The sequence below is a fragment of the Nerophis ophidion genome, linkage group LG28 (genome assembly GCF_033978795.1).
Source record: "Nerophis ophidion isolate RoL-2023_Sa linkage group LG28, RoL_Noph_v1.0, whole genome shotgun sequence".
Classification (NCBI taxonomy): Eukaryota; Metazoa; Chordata; class Actinopteri; order Syngnathiformes; family Syngnathidae; genus Nerophis; species Nerophis ophidion.
The window spans coordinates 11,668,747-11,689,221 of record NC_084638.1 but is presented as its reverse complement, the minus strand read 5'-3'; the positions used below and the strand labels follow the sequence as shown (position 1 = coordinate 11,689,221).

The following is a 20,475-nucleotide window of genomic DNA, read 5'->3' as shown; positions in this document are numbered from 1 at the left end:
TGTCTTAATTATTTTCTGTTACGCTCCCATTGGAAGAAAAAAAACATCATGCTATTACTTGTCAGGGGTGCACAAAAAAACGATTCATACTTTAAAAAATGTATTTAAAAAACAAACAACCTTTTTTAAAGGCCTACTGAAAGCCACTACTACCCACCACGCAGTCTGATAGTTGGTATATCAATGATGAAATATTAACATTACGGCCTTTTTAGTTTACTGAATTGCAATTTTAAATTTCGCGCTGAATCTCTTGCAATTTGTTCAATGAATAATGGAGACGTCAAAGAAGAAAGACGTCGGCGGGAAGCGGTGTATTGCGGCCGCCTTTAGCGACACGAACACAGCCGGTGTTTCATTGATTACGTTCCCGAAAGATGATGGTGAAGCTTTACTATGGAACAGTGAAGTGAATTATATTTATATAGCGCTTTTTCTCTAGTGACTCAAAGCGCTTTACATAGTGAAACCCAATATCTAAGTTACATTCAAACCAGTGTGGGTGGCACTGGAAGCAGGTGGGTAAAGTGTCTTGCCCAAGGACACAACGGCAGTGACTAGGATGGCGGAAGCGGGAATCGAACCTGCAACCCTCAAGTTGCTAGCACGGCCACTCTACCAACGGAGCTAAACAGAGTGGTCAAGCGAACATGGTTCCCTACTACATGTCAACCGGCAGGTTTAAGTGAGAAAATTGTGGTAATAAGTCGGCTCTTACCGTAGACATGAGCGGAGAGCTTGCGTCGTTCCTCCTGCACTTGTCAAAGACACAGCTGCGGACTCTTTTGCTTCCCCGCACCGGCCGCCCCCGACCGTCGGATGCTTTCACCATGGAGGAGGGAAAAAAATAAATAAATCTCAGCCTGGCCCAAACGGCTGCCTTCGCCTCGTCCAGAAACGTGGCTTCCCTCAGAGACACTGGTGGTCGCCACACCCCTCCGACCTTCAGGTTGTAGAGGTACGACCATATAAGCTCACTAAAACACTAGTAACACAATAAGCAGATAAGGGATTTTCCAGAATTATCCTAGTAAATTTGTCTAATAACATCTAAAAAAAACTTTTTTTTTTAAATTTTAATTTTATTTTTCCTAGTCTTTCATTCTCACTTTCCTCATCCACGAATCTTTCATCCTCGCTCAAATTAATGGGGAAATCGTCGCTTTCTCGGTCCGAATCGCTCTAGCTGCTGGTGGCCATGATTGTAAACAATGTGCGGATGTGAGGAGCTCAAAAACCGGTGACGTCACGCACACATCGTCTGCTACTTCCGGTACAGGCAAGGCTTTTTTATTAGCAACCAAAAGTTGCGAACTTCATCATCGATGTTCTCTACTAAATCCTTTCAGCAAAAATATGGCAATATCACGAAATGATCAAGTATGACACATAGAATAAACAAGAACATCTCATTTCAGTAGGCCTTTAAATTAGAATGCATTTTTAAAAATATGCGTTTCTAACTTGCAATCTGTTTTGAAAAAGCTACGAAAGAATTATTATACGAAACGATACATTGTGAGAATAAAGAATCCATTAGGAATCAAATCCTCACCCCAGGTAACCCGATGAAAAATAATTTGTTAAAAGTACACCTCTGCATAACCGTGTATCCTTGATAGCATGAAAGAAAAAAAAAAGAAAAAAATGAATATATATATACTTAAAACAAACAATACGATCACTTTATTACCTTTGTTTTTCGTTTTTTAACAGAAAATATCTCAAATTCACCAATTTGCCCCAAACTCCTCACGAAAATAAACAGCGCACAGCTTTTTGAAGTGCGCTTTGAAGCATGACGCTGCAAAAATCTAATAAAGCTTGTCCCCTAAAGTCACACGCGCAATGAACTGGAAGCATAGACCGCCAAAAGTGCAAATGGTTTAATATCTCAACAGCTATATAGTATACAGTACAGCATACGTACACAACATGTACACGGCAACACATGCCACCGACATTACGCAATCACCAGGAGTGGATATGGACTATAATGTAAACGTCGATTTCCAGTTGACACCTGACCACTTGAACGACCATAGACTCATATTTCCCCCTCTTTACATGTTGACTGTGTACAAAAGGTGTGACGTGTAGTCTGAGGTACTTTCAGGAGGGAGGATGTTGCAACAAAGACTCTCTTGATGATGATCATGGATCTTATCTCACACGTCAAGAGCAAAGTAGCGGTTTAAGAAGCTTACTGTTACTCAGGGGTCACCAACGAAGGGCCCGCTGGCCTGTTCTAAAAATAGCTCAAATAGCAGCACTTACCAGTGTGCTGCCTCTATTTTTTTTTTTTTTTTTTTTTTACTAGCAAACTGGTCTGGCCTTGCTGGACATTTTTAATTCTAAGAGAGACAAAACTGAAATAGAATTTGAAAATCCAAGAAAATATTTTAAAGACTTGGTCTTCGCTTGTTTAAATAAATTCATTAATTTTTTTACTTTGCTTCTTATAACTTTCAGAAAGACAATTTTGGAGAAAAAAAATAAAAACTTGAAAAAATAACTTTTTACCTTTTAAATTCCTTCCTCTTCTTTCCTGACAATTTAAATCAATGTTCAAGTAAATTTATTTTTTTTATTGGAAAGAATAATAAATAATTTTTGATTTAATTCTTCATTTTAGCTTTTGTTTTTTCGCCTAAGAATATTTGTGAAATATTTCTTCAAACTTATTATGATTAAAATTCCCCCAAAATTATTCTGGTAAATCTAGAAAACCTGTAGAGTCAAATTTAAATCTTATTTCAAAGTCTTTTGAATTTCTCTTAAAAAATTTTGTTCTGGAAAATCTAGAAGAAATAATGATTTGTCTTTGTTAGAAATATAGCTTGGTCCAATTTGTTATATATTCTATTCTATTTTAAAACATGTCATCAACATTCTAAAATTAATATTAATCAGGAAAAATTACTAATGATGTTCCATAAATTCTTTTTTAAATTTTTTCAAAAAAATTCGAATTAGCTAGTTTTTCTCTTCTTTTTTTCGGTTGAATTTTGAATTTTAAAGAGTCCAAATTGAAGATAAACTATGTTTCAAAATGTAATTTTCATTTTTTTCGTGTTTTCTCCGTTCAATTAAGTGTTCTTTTCATCATTTATTCTCTACCAAAAAAACCTTACGTAAAAGGAAAAAAAAAAGTACGGCGGAACGACCGACAGAAACACCCATTTTTTTATATATAGATTTATTTATTAAAAGGTAATTTGAGCAAATTGGCTATTTCTGGCAATTTATTTAAGTGTGTATCAAACTGGTAGCCCTTCGCATTAATCAGTACCCAAGAAGTAGCTCTTGCTTTCAAAACGGTTGGTGACCCCTGCTGTAATGAACCAGTGTATCCACCTTTTGTTACCACTTAACCACAGTTGAGGAACACATGCTTTTCACTGAAGACCAAGAGGGGAAAAAAAAAAAATCCTGCTAGTAAAAACTTTAGGAATTCGTGGTCATGATTGCAGCAATTCTGAACGGTAAAGCCGATATTTGTTACCGCAGCATAAATTACTCGACTGTGGCCCAATAACAGAGCTCGGGTTGGGACTTCTGCTCGGCGATGATGCACCAAACTAAAAGCCTCAGTCATCTGATATGCGCAGGCTTCATTAGCACCGGCTGTGGAATGTCGGCCCGCAATAATTCAGCAGAGTGGAGGTTTCATATAAAAATGGCCATGGGCGGGGATGAAAGATAAGGTCTGGTACATTACGAGTTTGTTGCTTAACGCCCAACACGGGCCATTAGGTTAAGTGCATGCACAACAGAACCCAGGTGGTCTTGCAGTAAACATCCTGCTTTTTATAGGGCTCGCTCTTTAATATCAATGCTGAATCCTCTCCGAATCAATATTGTCACCGTATTTTTGTAGTTGTACAGTCCCAGTCAAAAGTGGACATTAAAGGCCTACTAAAACTCACTACTAACGACCACGCAGTCTGGTAGTTTATATATAAATTATGACATCTTAACATTGCAACACATGCCAATATGGCCGGTTTAGTTTACTAAATTGCAATTTTAAATTTCGCGCCGAAATATCCTGCTGAAACGTCGCGGTATGATGACGCCTGCGCGTTCCCAGCTATAAGTCGTCTGTTTTAATCGCATAAATCCACAGTATTCTGGACATCTGTGTTGCTGAATCTTTTGCAAATTTATTCAATGAATAATGGAGACGTCAAAGAAGAAAGCTGTAAGTGGGAAGCGGTATATTGAGGCCGAATTAGCAACACAAACACAGCCGGTGTTTCATTGTTTACATTCCCGAAAGATGACGGTGAAGCTTTACTATGGAACAAAGCGGTCAAGCGAATACGGTTCATTTCAAAAGATCGTGTTTCGAAGAGGGTCCCTTGCAAAGGGACGAGATGGGCATCGCCACCACCCGTCGACTGGTGCTGAAAAAAAGTGCGAGGCCGACCTTCAGGTTGTACAGGTACGACCATATAATCTCACTAAAACACTAATAACACAATAAGCAGATAAGGGATTTTCCAGAATTATACTAGTAAATGTGTCTAATAACATCTGAATCGCTCCCAGTGTATAGTCTTTGTTTTATTTTTTAGTCCTTCACTCTCACTTTCCTCATCCACGAAACTTTCATCCTCGCTCAAATTAATGGGGAAATTGTCGCTTTCTCGGTCCGAATCGCTCTCGCTGCTGGTGGCCATGATTGTAAACAATGTTCAAATTAGCTAGGTTTTCTCTCCTTTTTTTTGGTTGAATTTTAAAGAGTCAAAATTGAAGATAAACTATGTTTCAAAATTAAATTTTCATCTTTTTCGTGTTTTCTCCTCTTTTAAACCGTTCAATTAAGTGTTCATTTCATCATTTATTCTCGACAAAAAACCTTACGTAAAAGGAAAAAAAATGTACGACGGAATTAATCGCATAATTCCACAGTATTCTGGACTTCTGTGTTGCTGAATCTTTTGGAAATTTGTTCAATGAATAATGGAGACGTCAAAGAAGAAAGCTGTAGGTGGGAAGCGGTGTATTGAGGCCGAATTAGCAACACAAACACAGCCGGTGTTTCCTTGTTTGCATTCCCGAAAGATGATGGTGAAGCTTTACTATGGAACAGAGCGGTCAAGCGAATACGGTTAATTTCAAAAGATCGTGTTTCGAAGAGGGTCCCTTTCGAAGGGCAGAGATGGGCATCGCCACCACCCGTCGACTGGTGCTGAAAAAAGGTGCGGGGCTGACCTTCAGCTTGTACAGGTACGACCATATAATCTCACTAAAACACTAATAACACAATAAGCAGATAAGGGATTTTCCAGAATTATACTAGTAAATGTGTCTAATAACATCTGAATCGCTCCCACTGTATAGTCTTTGTTTTTTTTCTTCTAGTCCTTCACTCTAACTTTCCTCGTCCATGAATCTTTCATCCTCGCTCAAATTAATGGGGAAATTGTCGCTTTCTCGGTCCGAATTGCTCTCGCTGCTGGTGGCCATGATTGTAAACAATGTTCGGATTAGCTAGTTTTTCTCTTCTTTTTTTCGGTTGAATTTTAAATTTTCAAGAGTCGAAATTGAAGATAAACTATGTTTCAAAATGTAATTTTCATTTTTTTTCGTGTTTCGCCTCTTTTAAACCGTTCAATTAAGTGTTCTTTTCATCATTTATTCTCTACAAAAAAACCTTACGTAAAAGGAAAAAAAATGTACGACGGAATGAATCGCATAATTACACAGTATTCTGGACATCTGTGTTGCTGAATCTTTTGTAATTTCTTCAATGAATAATGGAGACGTCAAAGAAGAAAGCTGTAGGTGGGAAGCGGTGTATTGAGGCCGAATTAGCAACACAAACACAGCCGGTGTTTCATTGTTTACATTCCCGAAAGATGACGGTGAAGCTTTACTATGGAACAGAGCGGTCAAGCGAATACGGTTCATTTCAAAAGATCGTGTTTCGAAGAGGGTCCCTTGCGAAGGGCAGAGATGGGCATCGCCCGTCGACTGGTGCTGAAGAAAGGTGCGGGGCCGACCTTCAGGTTGTACAGCTACAACCATATAATCTCACTAAAACACTAATAACACAATAAGCAGATAAGGGATCTTCCAGAATTATTCTAGTAAATGTGTCAAATAACATCTGAATCGCTCCCACTGTATAGTCTTTGTTTTATTTTTTAGTCCTTCACTCTCACTTTCCTCATTCAGGAAACTTTCATCCTCGCTCAAATTAATGGGGAAATTGTCGCTTTCTCGACCCGAATCGCTCTCGCTGCTGGTGGCCATGATTGTAAACAATATTCAGATTAGCTAGTTTTTCTCTTCTTTTTTTCGGTTGAATTTTAAAGAGTCGAAATTGAAGATAAACTATGTTTCAAAATGTAATTTTCATTTCTTTCGTGTTTTCTCCTCTTTTAAACCGTTCAATTAACTGTTCTTTTCATCATTTATTCTCGACAAAAAACCTTACGTAAAAGGAAAAAAAATGTACGACGGAATGAATCGCATAATTACACAGTATTCTGGACATCTGTGTTGCTGAATCTTTTGCAATTTGTTCAATGAATAATGGAGACGTCAAAGAAGAAAGCTGTAAGTGGGAAGTGGTGTATTGGGGCCGAATTAGCAACACAAACACAGCCGGTGTTTCATTGTTTACATTCCCGAAAGATGACGGTGAGGCTTTACTATGGATTAGAGCGGTCAAGCGAACATGGTTGGATTGGACCACACACACAAAGTACAGTGTAGTATCCAGTGATCATTTCGAAAGATCGTGTTTTCGAAGAGGGTCCCTTGCGAAGGGCAGAGATGGGCATCGCCACCACCCGTCGACTGGTGCTGAAAAAAAGTGCGAGGCCGACCTTTAGTTTGTACAGGTACGACCATATAATCTCACTAAAACACTAATAACACAATAAGCAGATAAGGGATTTTCCAGAATTATTCTAGTAAATGTGTTTAATAACATCTGAATTGCTCCCACTGTATAGTCTTTGTTTTTTTTCCTTCTAGTCCTTCACTCTGACTTTCCTCGTCCATGAATCTTTCATCCTCGCTCAAATTAATGGGGAAATTGTCGCTTACTCGGTCCGAATCGCTCTCGCTGCTGGTGGCCATGATTGTAAACAATGTTCAGATGTGAGGAGCTCCACAACCCGTGACGTCACGCGCACATCGTCTGCTACTTCCGGTACAGGCAAGGCTTTTTTATTAGCGACCAAAAGTTGCAAACTTTATCGTGGATGTTCTCTACTAAATCCTTTCAGCAAAAATATGGCAATATCGCAAAATGATGAAGTATGACACATAGAATGGACCTGCTATCCCCGTTTAAATAAGAAAATCTCATTTCAGTAGGTCTTTAAGTCATGGCAGTCTTGAGTTTCCAATCAACTTTTTTTTATGTGATGGGAGCACATACTTGTTAGACTTTGGCAATGCCGTTCAGGGGCCATTGTCCTGTTGGACAATGACCCGATTGCACCCAAGACCCGACCTTCGGGTTGATGATTTTAGCTTGTCCTGAAGAATGTGGGAGGTAATCCATTTACTCTCTGTAAAGCACCAGAAAACAGGCTCAGAGCATAATACTACAACCACCATGCTTGACGGTAGGGATGGTGTTCCTGGGATTAAAGATGTCACCTGTTTAGTTATCTTCTGTTTGTTTTTGACTCCATTAGTTCCGGTTTTTGCGCACCATCGGTTTGTTTTAGTTTCCATGACAACTCATTAGTTTCACCCGCATCATTTGTTTGAACTCACGCACCTGTTGTTAATCATGTCACTATTGGATGAAGTACGGGCTGTCCAGAGTCGGGACCCAGGACGGATCGCTCGTCCAGAGTCGGGACCCAGGACGGATCGCTCGTCCAGAGTCGGGACCCAGGATGGATCGCTCGTCCAGAGTCGGGACCCAGGATGGATCGCTCGTCCAGAGTCGGGACCCAGGATGGATCGCTCGTCCAGAGTCGGGACCCAGGATGGACCGCTCGTCCAGAGTCGGGACCCAGGATGGACCGCTCGTCCAGAGTCGGGACCCAGGATGGACCGCTCGTCCAGAGTCGGGACCCAGGATGGACCGCTCGTCCAGAGTCGGGACCCAGGATGGACCGCTCGTCCAGAGTCGGGACCCAGGATGGACCGCTCGTCCAGAGTCGGGACCCGGGATGGACCGCTCGTCCAGAGTCGGGACCCGGGATGGACCGCTCGTCCAGAGTCGGGACCCGGGATGGATCGCTCGTCCAGATTCGGGACACAGGATGGATCGCTCGTCCAGATTCGGGACACAGGATGGACCGCTCGTCCAGAGTCGGGACCCGGGATGGACCGCTCGTCCAGAGTCGGGACCCGGGATGGACCGCTCGTCCAGAGTCGGGACCCGGGATGGACCGCTCGTCCAGAGTCGGGACCCGGGATGGACCGCTCGTCCAGAGTCGGGACCCGGGATGGACCGCTCGTCCAGAGTCGGGACCCGGGATGGACCGCTCGTCCAGAGGCGGGACCCGGGATGGACCGCTCGTCCAGAGGCGGGACCCGGGACGGATCGCTCGTCCAGAGTCGGGACCCAGGACGGATCGCTCGTCCAGAGTCGGGACCCAGGACGGATCCCTCGTCCAGAGTCGGCACCCAGGATGGATCGCTCGTCCAGAGTCGGGACCCAGGACGGATCGCTCGTCCAGAGTCGGGACCCAGGACGGATCGCTCGTCCAGAGTCGGGACCCAGGACGGATCGCTCGTCCAGAGTCGGGACCCAGGACGGATCCCTCGTCCAGAGTCGGCACCCAGAATGGATCGCTCGTCCAGAGTCGGGACCCAGGATGGATCGCTCGTCCAGAGTCGGGACCCAGGATGGATCGCTCGTCCAGAGTCGGGACCCAGGATGGATAACTCGTCCAGAGTCGGGACCCAGGATAAATCGCTCATTCAGAGTCGAGACCGAGGACGGACCGCTCGCCTGTGTATCGGATTGGGACATCTCTGCGCTGCTGATCCGCCTCCGCTTGGGATGGTTTCCTGCTGGCTCCCAGGCACATGACCATTGGTTTGTTTTAGTTTCCATGACAACTCATTAGTTTCACCCGCCTCATTTGTTTGAACTCACGCACCTGTTGTTAATCATGTCACTATTGGATGAAGTACTGGCTCTCCATAGTCAGAACCCAGGATGGACCTGTGTATCGGTTGGGGACGTCTCTACGCTGCTGATCCGCCTCCGCTTGGGATGGTTCGGGACTCTCGCTACTATATTGGATCCACTTTAGACTGGACTCCCACCGTTATGTTAGATCCACTATGGATTGGACTTTCACAATATCATGTTAGACCCGCTCGACATCCATTGCTTTCGGTCCCCTAGGGGGAGGAGGGTTGTCCACATATGCGGTCCTCTCCAAGGTTTCTTATAGTCATCATTGTCGCTGAAGTCCCATTGGGTGTGAGTTTTTCCTTGCCCTTATGTGGGCTCTACCGAGGATGTCATTGTGGTTTGCGTAGCCCCCTTTGAGACACTTGTGATTTAGGGCTACTGTATATAAATAAACATTGATTGATTGATTGACTATTTAAGCCTGTAGTTGCCAGGTAGTCGACCTGGCGACATCACTCCAATGACATCATTCATCTCTTGCTCCGCCCATGTTGGATCTCTTGTGTTTGTTCGGCCCGTGCCGTGGTTCTGGTCACCGTGTTTGTGTTTCATGTTCATAGTTCTGCCTTTGTGTTAGTTTTGTTCCCTGCATTAAGTTTTGTACCTCCACTGTGAGCGCCTTTTGTTTTGTAGCTTTTGAGTCATAATTAAAATCATGTTTGTTATAGAGTAACGGTAAGCTTCTTCAGCTGTTACTTTGCTCTTGACGTGGGCGATAACATCCATGATCAACATCGAAAGGGGCTTTGCTGCAACATCATCCCTTCCTCAAGTTTCATCATCCCTTCCTCAAGTTTCACCCTCCCTTCCTCAAGTTTCATCCTCCCTTCCTCAAGTTTCACTGCAAAAAGGCGCTTTCGGTAGCCTTCTGGTTGAATTTTGGACAAAATTGGTGCAGTTCGGCTAAATTTGTTGGTTTTCGGACATGGACTTGTTTCTTCAGCATTGTCCACACCTTTAAGTCAGGACTTTGGGAAGGTCCATTCTGAAGCCATGTGACATCACATGGATGAAGATAAGACCTTCTGGAGAAAAGTTCTGTGGTCAGATGAAAGAAAAATGGAGCTGTTTGGCCACAAAATCCAGCAATATGTTTGGAGGCTGTCAATCCAAGGAACAGCATGCCTACCGTCAAGCATGGTGGTGGTACTATTATGCTCTGGGACTGTTTTGCTGCCAATGGAACTGGTGCTTTACAGACAGTAAATGGGACAGTAAAAAAAAAGGAGGATTACCTCCAAATTCTTCAGGACAAGCTAAAATCATCCGCCCGGATGTTGGGTCTCGGGCGCACCAGGACAATGACCCCAAACAAGTCAAAAGTGGTAAAGGAATAGCTAAATCCCCCAGGGATCAATAAAGTACTTTGTATTCTATTCTAAATCAGGCTAGAATGAAGGCTTTTAGAAAGGCCTTCCCAAAGTCCTGACTTAAAGGTGTGGACAATGCTGAAGAAACAAGTCCGTGTTTGGAAAAACAACACATTTAGCTTAACTGCACCAGTTTTATCAAGAGGAGTGGTCAAAAAAATGGCTAACAAAAGCGCCTTATTGCAGTGAAACTTGCCAAATATTAACATTGCTGTATGTATACTTTTGACCAAGTCACATTTTCAGTAATTCTAAATTCATAAAAGAAGAAAACTTCATGTTTTTTTGTGAGCAACAAGTATGTGCTCCAATCACTCCATCACAACAAAATAAGAGTTCTAGAAATGATTGGAAACAAGACAGCCATGACATTCTTCACAAGCGTATGTAAACTTTTGATTGTTTATGACAAATTATATACATATTTATACTGCATTTTCCGGACTATAAGCCACACCCACTAAATTTTACAAGAAAAAGTTTTCCACATATATGTACTGGATTATGAATTGCAGATATATAAATTGTGAAATGAGTTATTTACACAGAAAAGTCTCTGTAAATGTTAATTTGCATACACTTTAATCGTTTCCAAACTGTGTCTGCAACATGGCAGTAAAACGGCGGATCAAACAAAACAGAAGTCATGGTCATGGACCCACTAGCTGCAAAAGTCTTAGACTAATCCCATCCATCCATTTTCTACCGCTTATTCCCGTTTGGGGTAGCGGGGGGCGCTGGCGCCTATCTCAGCTACAATCGGGCGGAAGGCGGGGTACACCCTGGACAAGTCGCCCCTGGCCAACACAGATAGACCGACAACATTCACACTCACATTCACACACTAGGGCCAAATTTAGTGTTGCCAATCAACCTATTCCCAGGTGCATGTCTCCGGAGTACCCGGAGGGAACCCACGCATTCGCGGGGAGAACATGCAAACTCCACACAGAAAGATCCCGGGCCTGGATTTGAACCCAGGACTGCAGGATCTTCGTATTGTGAGGCAGACGCACTAACCCTAATTGTTTCTAAATTATCCCCAAAAAGTTTGTTTTACATTTGGTTCCTGACAAGAAGACACCAACCAAGAAGAAGGCTCGTAAAACTCCATTGGGACTTCAAAGCGGACAGATGGCAGGAGCTCTTTTTGAAGTATTTTACGAACTCTCTTTGAACTATTGCATGGGACTCTCTTTGAACTATTTTGGAACTATAAAATAGTTCAAAGAGGGGCCCATGCAATAGTTCAAAGAGAGTTCGTAACTATTGCATGGGACTCTCTTTGAACTATTTTTAAACTATAAAATAGTTCAAAGAGAGTCCCATGCAATAGTTCAAAGAGAGTTCGTAAAATACTTCAAAAAGAGTTCCTGCCAGACTTGTCCAGGGTGTACCCCGCCTTCCGCCCGATTGTAGCTGAGATAGGCGCCAGCGCCCCCCGCCACCCCGAAAGGGAATAAGCGGTAGAAAATGGATGGATGGATTTTTTAACTACTTGACAAACTCTCTTCGAACTGTCCGGTAACCGAGGGCAACGCTGTTTACGACCCACTTCCCTTAGGAAGCAGCTGTGGGAACGGGGTGGGAGGAAGTCTTTTGGCAGAACGTGGTGCAGGACTGTACAGAGACTACAGTGGCCATTTCTCTCCTCAGACCGGAGTCCAAATTTAATTCTGTCTCCGTTTGATTCCTTGCTTCTTGTCTTGTTTAATAGATGTAATCAGTGTTTGAACCTGACACAATACAAAAATAATTGAATTGCTAGTTAATAGCCTTTTCACTGCTGGACTCCGTAGCAGAACCTTCAGGTTCTGGAACAGCTTTTTCCCTCAGGGCATAAGACACTTGAACGCATCATATTGATCCCCTTAATTCCGCCCCAAAAACGGATGAACTTGCTGGAATTTAAAGACAATATAACATACATCCATAAACGTGGATGCATATGCAAAAGTGCTATACATTTATCTATGTATTTACATCTGCGCCATATTGCTCTTTTATCCTGCACTACAACCAGCTAATGCAACAAAACTCCGTACTTATCCGTACGGTAAAGTTCAAATTTGAACGACAAAAAAAGGAAAGTCTAAGTTAAGATATTAGCTAATGCTAATGACGCTAGCTTGTTTACAATATGTATGAAAACACTCCCAGTGACATCGCACATGGGATCGTTTCGTAATTGTGAATAGTTTTAGTTGTATTGTAAAACGTTGCATGGAGTGATGAATGAAGAATCTATCTATATTTTATCAAAAAGATGAAACGGCACTTCTACTTCCGGTTCGGACCTTTCACGGCAGAAAACACTTGTAGGCATTGACACATGTGCAAACTCGTCCAAAAGATGGCGCCGTAGCATGCGTTTAAATTAAATGGTAAATGGGTTATACTTGTATAGGGTTTTTCTACCTTCATGACACTATTTCCACATTCATCCATTCACACACTAATGTCAGGAACAGCTACCAGGGGATCGAACCAGGAACCCTCAGGTTCTCCCGACCGCGCCACGCCTTCCCCCGTTTAATAAAAAACGGTTTTGCTTCATGGCCTACAGCGAAGACAAATCCCATAAATGAACCGCACCGTTTTATTGGCCCCGGGGCTCAAAGCGAAGGGAATAAATAAGCGGCTTATAGTCCGGAATTTACGGCAGGCAGGTCGTGTTGTATTTTTGCCTCATTCCTGTGAGGATGGAATTGATGCATTAGGACAGGGGTCTGGAGCCGCATGCAGCTCTTTAGCGCCGCCCTAGTGGCTCCCTGGAGCTTTTTCAAAAATATACGAAAAATGGAAAAAATATTTTTTGTTTTTAATTTGGTTTCTTTAGGAGGACAAACATGACACAAACCTCCCTAATTGCTATAAAGCACACTGTTTGTATCAAACATGCTTCACTGATTCGAGTGTTTGGCCAGCGCCGTTTTGTCCTACTCATCTTGGCGGTCCTTGAACTCACCGTAGTTTGTTTACATGTACAACTTTCTCCGACTTCCTAAGACGTGTTTCAGGCCACTTCTTTTTCTGCCTCATTTTGTCCGCCAAACATTTAACGTTGTGTGTGAATGCACAAAGGTGAGTTTTGTTGACGTTATTGACTTGTGTGGAGTGCTAATCAGTGCATGACTGCAAGCTAATCGATGCTAACATGCTATTTAGGCTAGCTATATGTACATATTGCATCACTATGCCTCATTTGTAGCTACATTTTAGCTCATTTAGTTTCCTTTAAGAACTCTTAATTAGGGACCAAATGTCCCTTTGGGACAGAGGACCATATTGTATTTCTAAGGTTTTATTATTATTATTATTATTATTATTATTATTCCGCCGCCTCTTTGAGCTGTATTTTGACCCCCTAACATGCTTCAAAACTCACCAGATTTTACACACACATCAGGATTGGCGAAAATTGCCATCTAATAAAGAAAACAAAACCCAAAACAAATTGCGCTCTAGCGCCCCCTAGGAAAAAAACACAGACAAAACTGCTTGTAACGTCCGGTAGGAATGTCGTAGAAACATGAAACAAAAAACTCTATGTAGGTCTGACTTAGACCTAGATTTCATACACTGACTTTCTTCAGCAAAAATCAACAGGAAGTTGGCAAAAACCCCTTCAAAACAAAAGTTTCCTAAAAAAATTATCATTTTTGCCTCCTTCAGCAGTAATTTGACCCCCTTGAAATGCGTCAAAACTCACCAAACTGAACACACACATCAGGACTGGCGAAAATTTAGATCTAATAAAAAAATTTTAAAAAACTCAAAATTGCGCTCTAGCGCCCCCTAGGAAAAAACACAGACAAAACTGCTCCTCAGAAGAAAACACAGACAAAACTGCTTGTAACTTCCGGTAGGAATGTCGTAGAGACATGAAACAAAAACCTCTATGTAGGTCTGACTTAGACCTACATTTCATACACTGACACCCTTCAGCAAAAATGAACAGGAAGTTGGCAAAAACCCCTTGAAAACAAAAGTTTCCTAAAAAAAAATGCCAGTTTTGCCTCCTTGAGCTGTAATTTGACCCCCTTAAAATGCGTCAAAACTCACCAAACTGGACACACACATCAGGACTGGCGAAAATTTAGATCTAATAAAAAATTAAAAAATAAATAAAAATTGCGCTCTAGCGCCCCCTAGGATAAAACACAGACAAAACTGCTCCTCGGAAGAAAACACAGACAAAACTGCTTGTAACTTCCGTTAGGAATGTCGTAGAGACATGAAACAAAAACCTCTATGTAGGTCTCACTTAGACCTAGATTTCATACACTGACCTCCTTCAGCAAAAATCAACAGGAAGTTGGCAAAAACCCCTTCAAAACAAAAGTTTCCTAAAAAAATGTCTTTTTTGCCTCTTTGAGCTGTAATTTGACCCCCTTAAAATGCTTCAAAACTCACCAAACTGGACACACACATCAGGACTGGCGAAAATTGATATCTAATTAAAAAAAAAAAAAAAAACTCAAAATTGCGCTCTAGCGCCCCCTAGGAATAAAACACAGACAAAACTACTTCTAGGTCCCGTCCATCGCTGATTGCGGCTATAATTCAATTTAAATCACATGACACACTATCTGTAAGTAATATGGCTTTTTGCTTTTTTTTTGCGGCTTCAGTTATTTTTGTTTTTGTATTTTTGGTCCAATATGGCTCTTGCAACATTTTAGGTTGCCGACCCCTGCATTAGGGACTAGCTGCAGTGCACCCAACCCACCACCAGGTAGCATCAGTGAGCAAGTTAACCTTGCATCCTCTGTTTTGGACTTATAAAGTGACGGATGAGGCAAAAATACAACATTATTTTGTGGAAGGAAAAATCCTGCTTTTGGTTCTGCCTTTAAAACGGATAGTTTGTAAAGCCACACGCCATATTTAGAAGGAGTTGGAACACCTGAATGGTACTGTGTACTCACGTCGACTCCCATCCTGGCTGCACGTCACATCGCCCGGGCGGGGTTACAACAAACTAAAAAAAGGTCGTGTTGCCTTCAGGTGACCCCCGGCCCCTGACATGACGGCACCGCTTATGTACAGCATGTCACGTTTGTTACGGATTCCCGCCGCCGGCGAGGAAGTCAGAGGGCGGAGAAGTGCTCCTGGCAGGCGGACGCTCGCCGGGCGGTGGGGCTGCACTTGGTCAACATGGAGATCTGGGTGCTGAAGTTGTTGCCGTTGCTGCCGATGGAGGGCAGGTGGTACTTGGTGTCGGCGCCCAGGAAGCGCTGCAACATCCATCGCCGCCACTTGCGCTTGATCTCCGCCTGGACCTGTGTGGAGGGGGGCGTGGCAGTGAGGTGACGTATGGACAGTCGTAGTCAAAAGTGTACATACACTTGGAAAAAACAATGTCATGGCTGTCTAGAGTTTCCAATTATTACTCTATTTTTTTACGTTTAAGTCAGGACTTTGGGAAGGCCATTCTGAAACCATTCCAATGCGTCCTCATGACGAGTGCACCGCGGGCCACGCCCACATGCGCTCTCTCAGCTGAGAGCAGCACGCCCACGCAGCTACAAGCCTGCGGACGATTGCTTTTCTACACACCTGGTGTTGATGAGGGCGAGCTGCTTAAAAGACCAGTGGACCCAGGGATCCTGGCGGGAACTTAGTTCTCAGATGGTGAACTGTAAGCGAAGCTTGATGCTCTATTTTTGTTTCCTCTCCGTGGCTTGATGTGTCCTTTGTCTTTTCCCCTGTTTCAGCAGCGTTTTTGTTTTTTTAATTGAATCATATTTATATAGCGCTTTTCTCTAGTGACTCAAAGCGCTTTACATAGTGAAATCCAATATCTAAGTTACATTTAAACCAGTGTGGGTGGCACTGGGAGCAGGCGGGTAAAAGTGCCTTGCCCAAGGACACAACGGCACTGACTAGGATGGCGGAAGCGGGAATCGAACCTGCAACCCTCAAGTTGCTGGCACGGCCGCTCTACCAGCCGAGCTATGCCGCCCCCCTTCCGTTGCCCTGGATTTTCGACTACCTCCCTCGTTCCTCGACTCCTCGCTCGCCCCTGATCCTGCCTGCCCCATGGACTTCCTGGTTCCTTCGCTCTCGTCAACACACTTCAGTTAATTTACACACTTAGTCTTACACCATACACTCTTGAGTTTTTGACACACTCCATTATATAGTTCAGTAGAATTGTTTATTATTATTCTTATATATACATTGACTATATATATATATATATATATAGTCAAATACATTTATGAACATTACTGCCATCTGGTGTCCGTTTGCTGTCACCTCCCTTGCAAACCATAACAACCATCTGACATCACAAGGACAAAGATGAGACCTTCTGGAGGAAAGTTCTGTGGTCAGATGAAAGAAAAATGGAGCTGTTTGGCCACAATACCCAGCAATATGTTTGGGAACACCATTCCTACCGTCAAGCATGGTGGTGGTAGTATTATGCTCCGGGCCTGTTTTGCTGCCAATGGAACTGGTGCTTTACAGAGAGTAAATGGGACAATGAAGAAGGAGGATTACCTCCAAATTCTTCAGGACAAGCTAAAATCATCAGCCCGGAGGTTGGGTCTTGGGCGGACAGGACAATGACCCCCAAACACACGTCAAAAGTGGTAAAGGAATGACTAAATCAGGCTGGAATGGAGGTTTTAGAATGGCCTTCCCAAAGTCCTGACTTAAACGTGTGGACAATGCTGAAGAAACAAGTCCATGTCAGAACACCAACACATTTAGCTGAATTGTACCAATTTTGTCAAGAGGAGTGGTTACCAAAAACGCCTTAATGCAGTGAAACTTGCCAAATATTAACATTGCTGTATGTATACTTTTCACCCAGCAAATTTGCTCACATTTTCGTAGACCCATAAAAATTGCCTATGGAGAGGCGCAGACGCTGCAGCCCTGCCCAAGATGGCGGCAAGGAGGCGGAGAATGCGGCAGAGCGGAGAGGCGGGGCGTGCCGGGAGCGAGGCCGCCGCAATCGAATTCAGGTGCGTAGCTCGTACACCGGGAAACGATTAACATTAATCCTGACACTGTATAAAAGGGGGAGGAGGAGGAGAGATTGGGAAGGAAGGAGGAGAGTCCTCAGCGCATGAGAAGCGAGAGCAACACAGAGCGGACGGCTGAAAAGCAGACCGGGAACGAGCAGTGGAGGAAGGAGCTGAAAAGCGATCCGAGCTGCAACTAAGCTTTATTGAAAAATAAAGAAGTCAAACCTGCTCAATAGCATGTCCTTCCTGGGTGGTCCATTGAACCCGCACAACGACAGCAAGAGGCTGTCACAATGCCCATTTAGTCTCTGTAAAGCACCAGTTCCATTGGCAGCAAAACAGGCCCAGAGCACAATACTACCACCACCATGTTTGACGGTAGGAATGGTGTTCCTGGGCTTAAAAGCCTCACCTTTTCTCCTCCAAACATATTGCTGGGTATTGTGGCCATACAGCTCCATTTTTGTTTCATCTGACCACAGAACTTTCCTCCACAAGGTCTTATCCTTGTCCATGTGATGTCACATGGTTTTAGAATGGCCTTCCCAAAGTCCTGACTTAAATGTGTGGACAATGCTGAAGAAACAAGTCCATGTCAGAAAACCAACACATTTAGCTGAACTGCAGCAATTTTGTCAAGAGGAGTGGTCAAAAATTCAAGCAGAAGCTTGTGGATGGCTACCAAAAGCGCCTTAATGCAGTGAAACTTGCCAAATATTAACATTGCTGTACGTATACTTTTGACCCAACAGATTTGCTCACATTTTCAGTAGACCCATAAAAAAATGCCCATTTACTCTCTGTAAAGCACCAGTTCCATTGGCAGCAAAACAGGCCCAAAGCATAATACTGCCACCACCATGCTTGACTGGAGGTATGGTGTTTCTGGGATTGACAGCCTCCAAACATATTGCTGGGTATTGTGGCCAAATAGCTCCATTTTTGTTTCATCTGACTACAGAACTTTCCTCCAGAAGGTCTCATCCTTGTCCATGTGATGTCACATGGTTTTAGAATGGCCTTCCCAAAGTCCTGACTGTAACGTGTGGACAATGCTGAATAAACAAGTCCATGTCAGAAAACCAACACATATAGCTGAACTGCACCAATTTTGTCAAGAGGTCAAACTCTGGTACATGGGCGCCATCTAGTGGTACGTCAAAGAATCATGTGATTAAAGTGAAATGTTTTACTTTCTTAAGTCCAAACGCGGTGTTACTGTTCAAACTGTGTGTAATAGTAGAGTGACAAAAAATCTCGGCCTTGCTTTTAATGAATACTTATGCCTAGTACGCTATTGTATTGGAATGTTAGTCATCATGGTGGTACTATTTGTTTACCTATTAGTCTTATCAGAGCAGGGGTCACCAACCGTATTGAAAGCAAGAGCTAATTCTTGAGTACTGATTAATGTGAAGGGCTACCAGTTTGATACACACTTAAATAAATTGCCAGAAATAGCCAATTTGCTCAATTTACCTTTAATAAATAAATCTATATATATATTAAAAAAAAGGGTATTTCTGTCTGTCATTCCGTCGTACATTTTTTTTCCTTTTACGGAAGGTTTTTTGTAGAGAATAAATGATGAAAAAAAACACTTAATTGAACGGTTTAAAAGAGGAGAAAACGGGAAAAAAAATGACAATTAAATTTTGAAACATAGTTTATCTTCAATTTCGAGTCTTTAAAATTCAAATTTCAACCGAAAAAAAGAAGAGAAAAACTAGCTAATTCGAATCTTTTTGAAAAAAATTTAAAAATAATTTATGGAACATCATTAGTCATTTTTCCAGATTAAGATTAATTTTAGAATTTTGATGACATGTTTTAAATAGGTTAAAATCCAATATGAACTTTGTTAGAATATATAACAAATTGGACCAAGATATATTTCTAACAAAGACAAATCATTATTTCTTCTAGATTTTCCAGAACAAAAAATTTAAAAGAAATTCAAAGGACTTTCAAATAAGATTGAAATTTGATTCTACATATTTTCTAGATTTGCCAGTATATTTTTTTTGAATTTTAATCATAATAAGTTGGAAGAAATATTTCACAAATATTCTTCGTTGAAAAAACAGAAGCTAAAATGAAGAATTAAATTAAAATGTATTTATTATTGTTTACAATAAAAAAAAAATATTTACTTGAACACTGATTTAAATTGTCAGGAAAAAAGAGGAAGGAATTTAAAAGGTAAAGACATGTGTTCAAAAATCCTAAAATCATTTTTAAGGTTGTATTTTTTTCTCTAAAATTGTCTTTCTGAAAGTTATAAGAAGCAAAGTAGAAAAATTAATGAATTTATTTAAACAAGTGAAGACCAAGTCTTTCAAATATTTTCTGGGATATTCAAATTCTATTTGAGTTTTGTCTCACTTAGAATTAGATTTTTGAGCAAAGTGAGACCAGCTTGCTAGTAGATAAATAAAATTTAAAAAAAATAGAGGCAGCTCACTGGTAAGTGCTGCTATTTGAGCTATTTTTAGAACAGACTCATCTGGTCCTCACGGGCACTGCCTTGGTGACCCCTGTCTCAGACTACTGGACCACTGATAGGTTTTTTTTCATACATGTGGAACTGTAAAAGTACAAATATTAACATTGCTGTATGTATACTTTTGACCAAGGCACATTTTCAGTAGAGCCATAATAAATTCATAAAAGAACCAAACTTCATGAATGTTTTTTGTGACCAACATGTGCTCCAATCACAAAAAAATAAGAGTTGTAGAAATGATTGGGAACTCTAGACAGCCATGACTGGATGTTCTTTACAAGTGTATGTACACTTTTGACCAGGACTTTGTATGCAAGAGGGTGCTGCCGGAGCGCTCTGGTCTCACCTCTCCGTTGAGGAAGCAGTACAAGACGGCAACAACAAACCCCTGCAGGAGTGAGACGATTAAATCACAACGTGAGCGCTTGCCAGAAGTTCAACTGGAGACATTTTTGTGCATGAATAATGATTTTAGGATTACGACCA

The 20,475-nt window shown here is 42.1% G+C and overlaps 1 protein-coding gene across 1 annotated transcript in view; it reads right to left on the bottom strand.

Moving 5' to 3' along the window:
* Positions 1–11,969: 11,969 nt before the first annotated feature.
* Positions 11,970–20,475, bottom strand: part of LOC133545135 (vasoactive intestinal polypeptide receptor-like) — a 98,012-nt gene continuing 89,506 nt past the window's right edge. Inside the window, exons 12-13 of the mRNA XM_061890490.1 lie at positions 20,336–20,377; positions 11,970–15,785 (exon numbers count right to left, since the gene is read on the bottom strand). Of these exons, the coding sequence (XP_061746474.1) occupies positions 15,594–15,785; positions 20,336–20,377 (234 nt within the window). The 3' untranslated portion in view covers positions 11,970–15,593. The remainder of the gene's footprint in view (positions 15,786–20,335; positions 20,378–20,475) is intronic.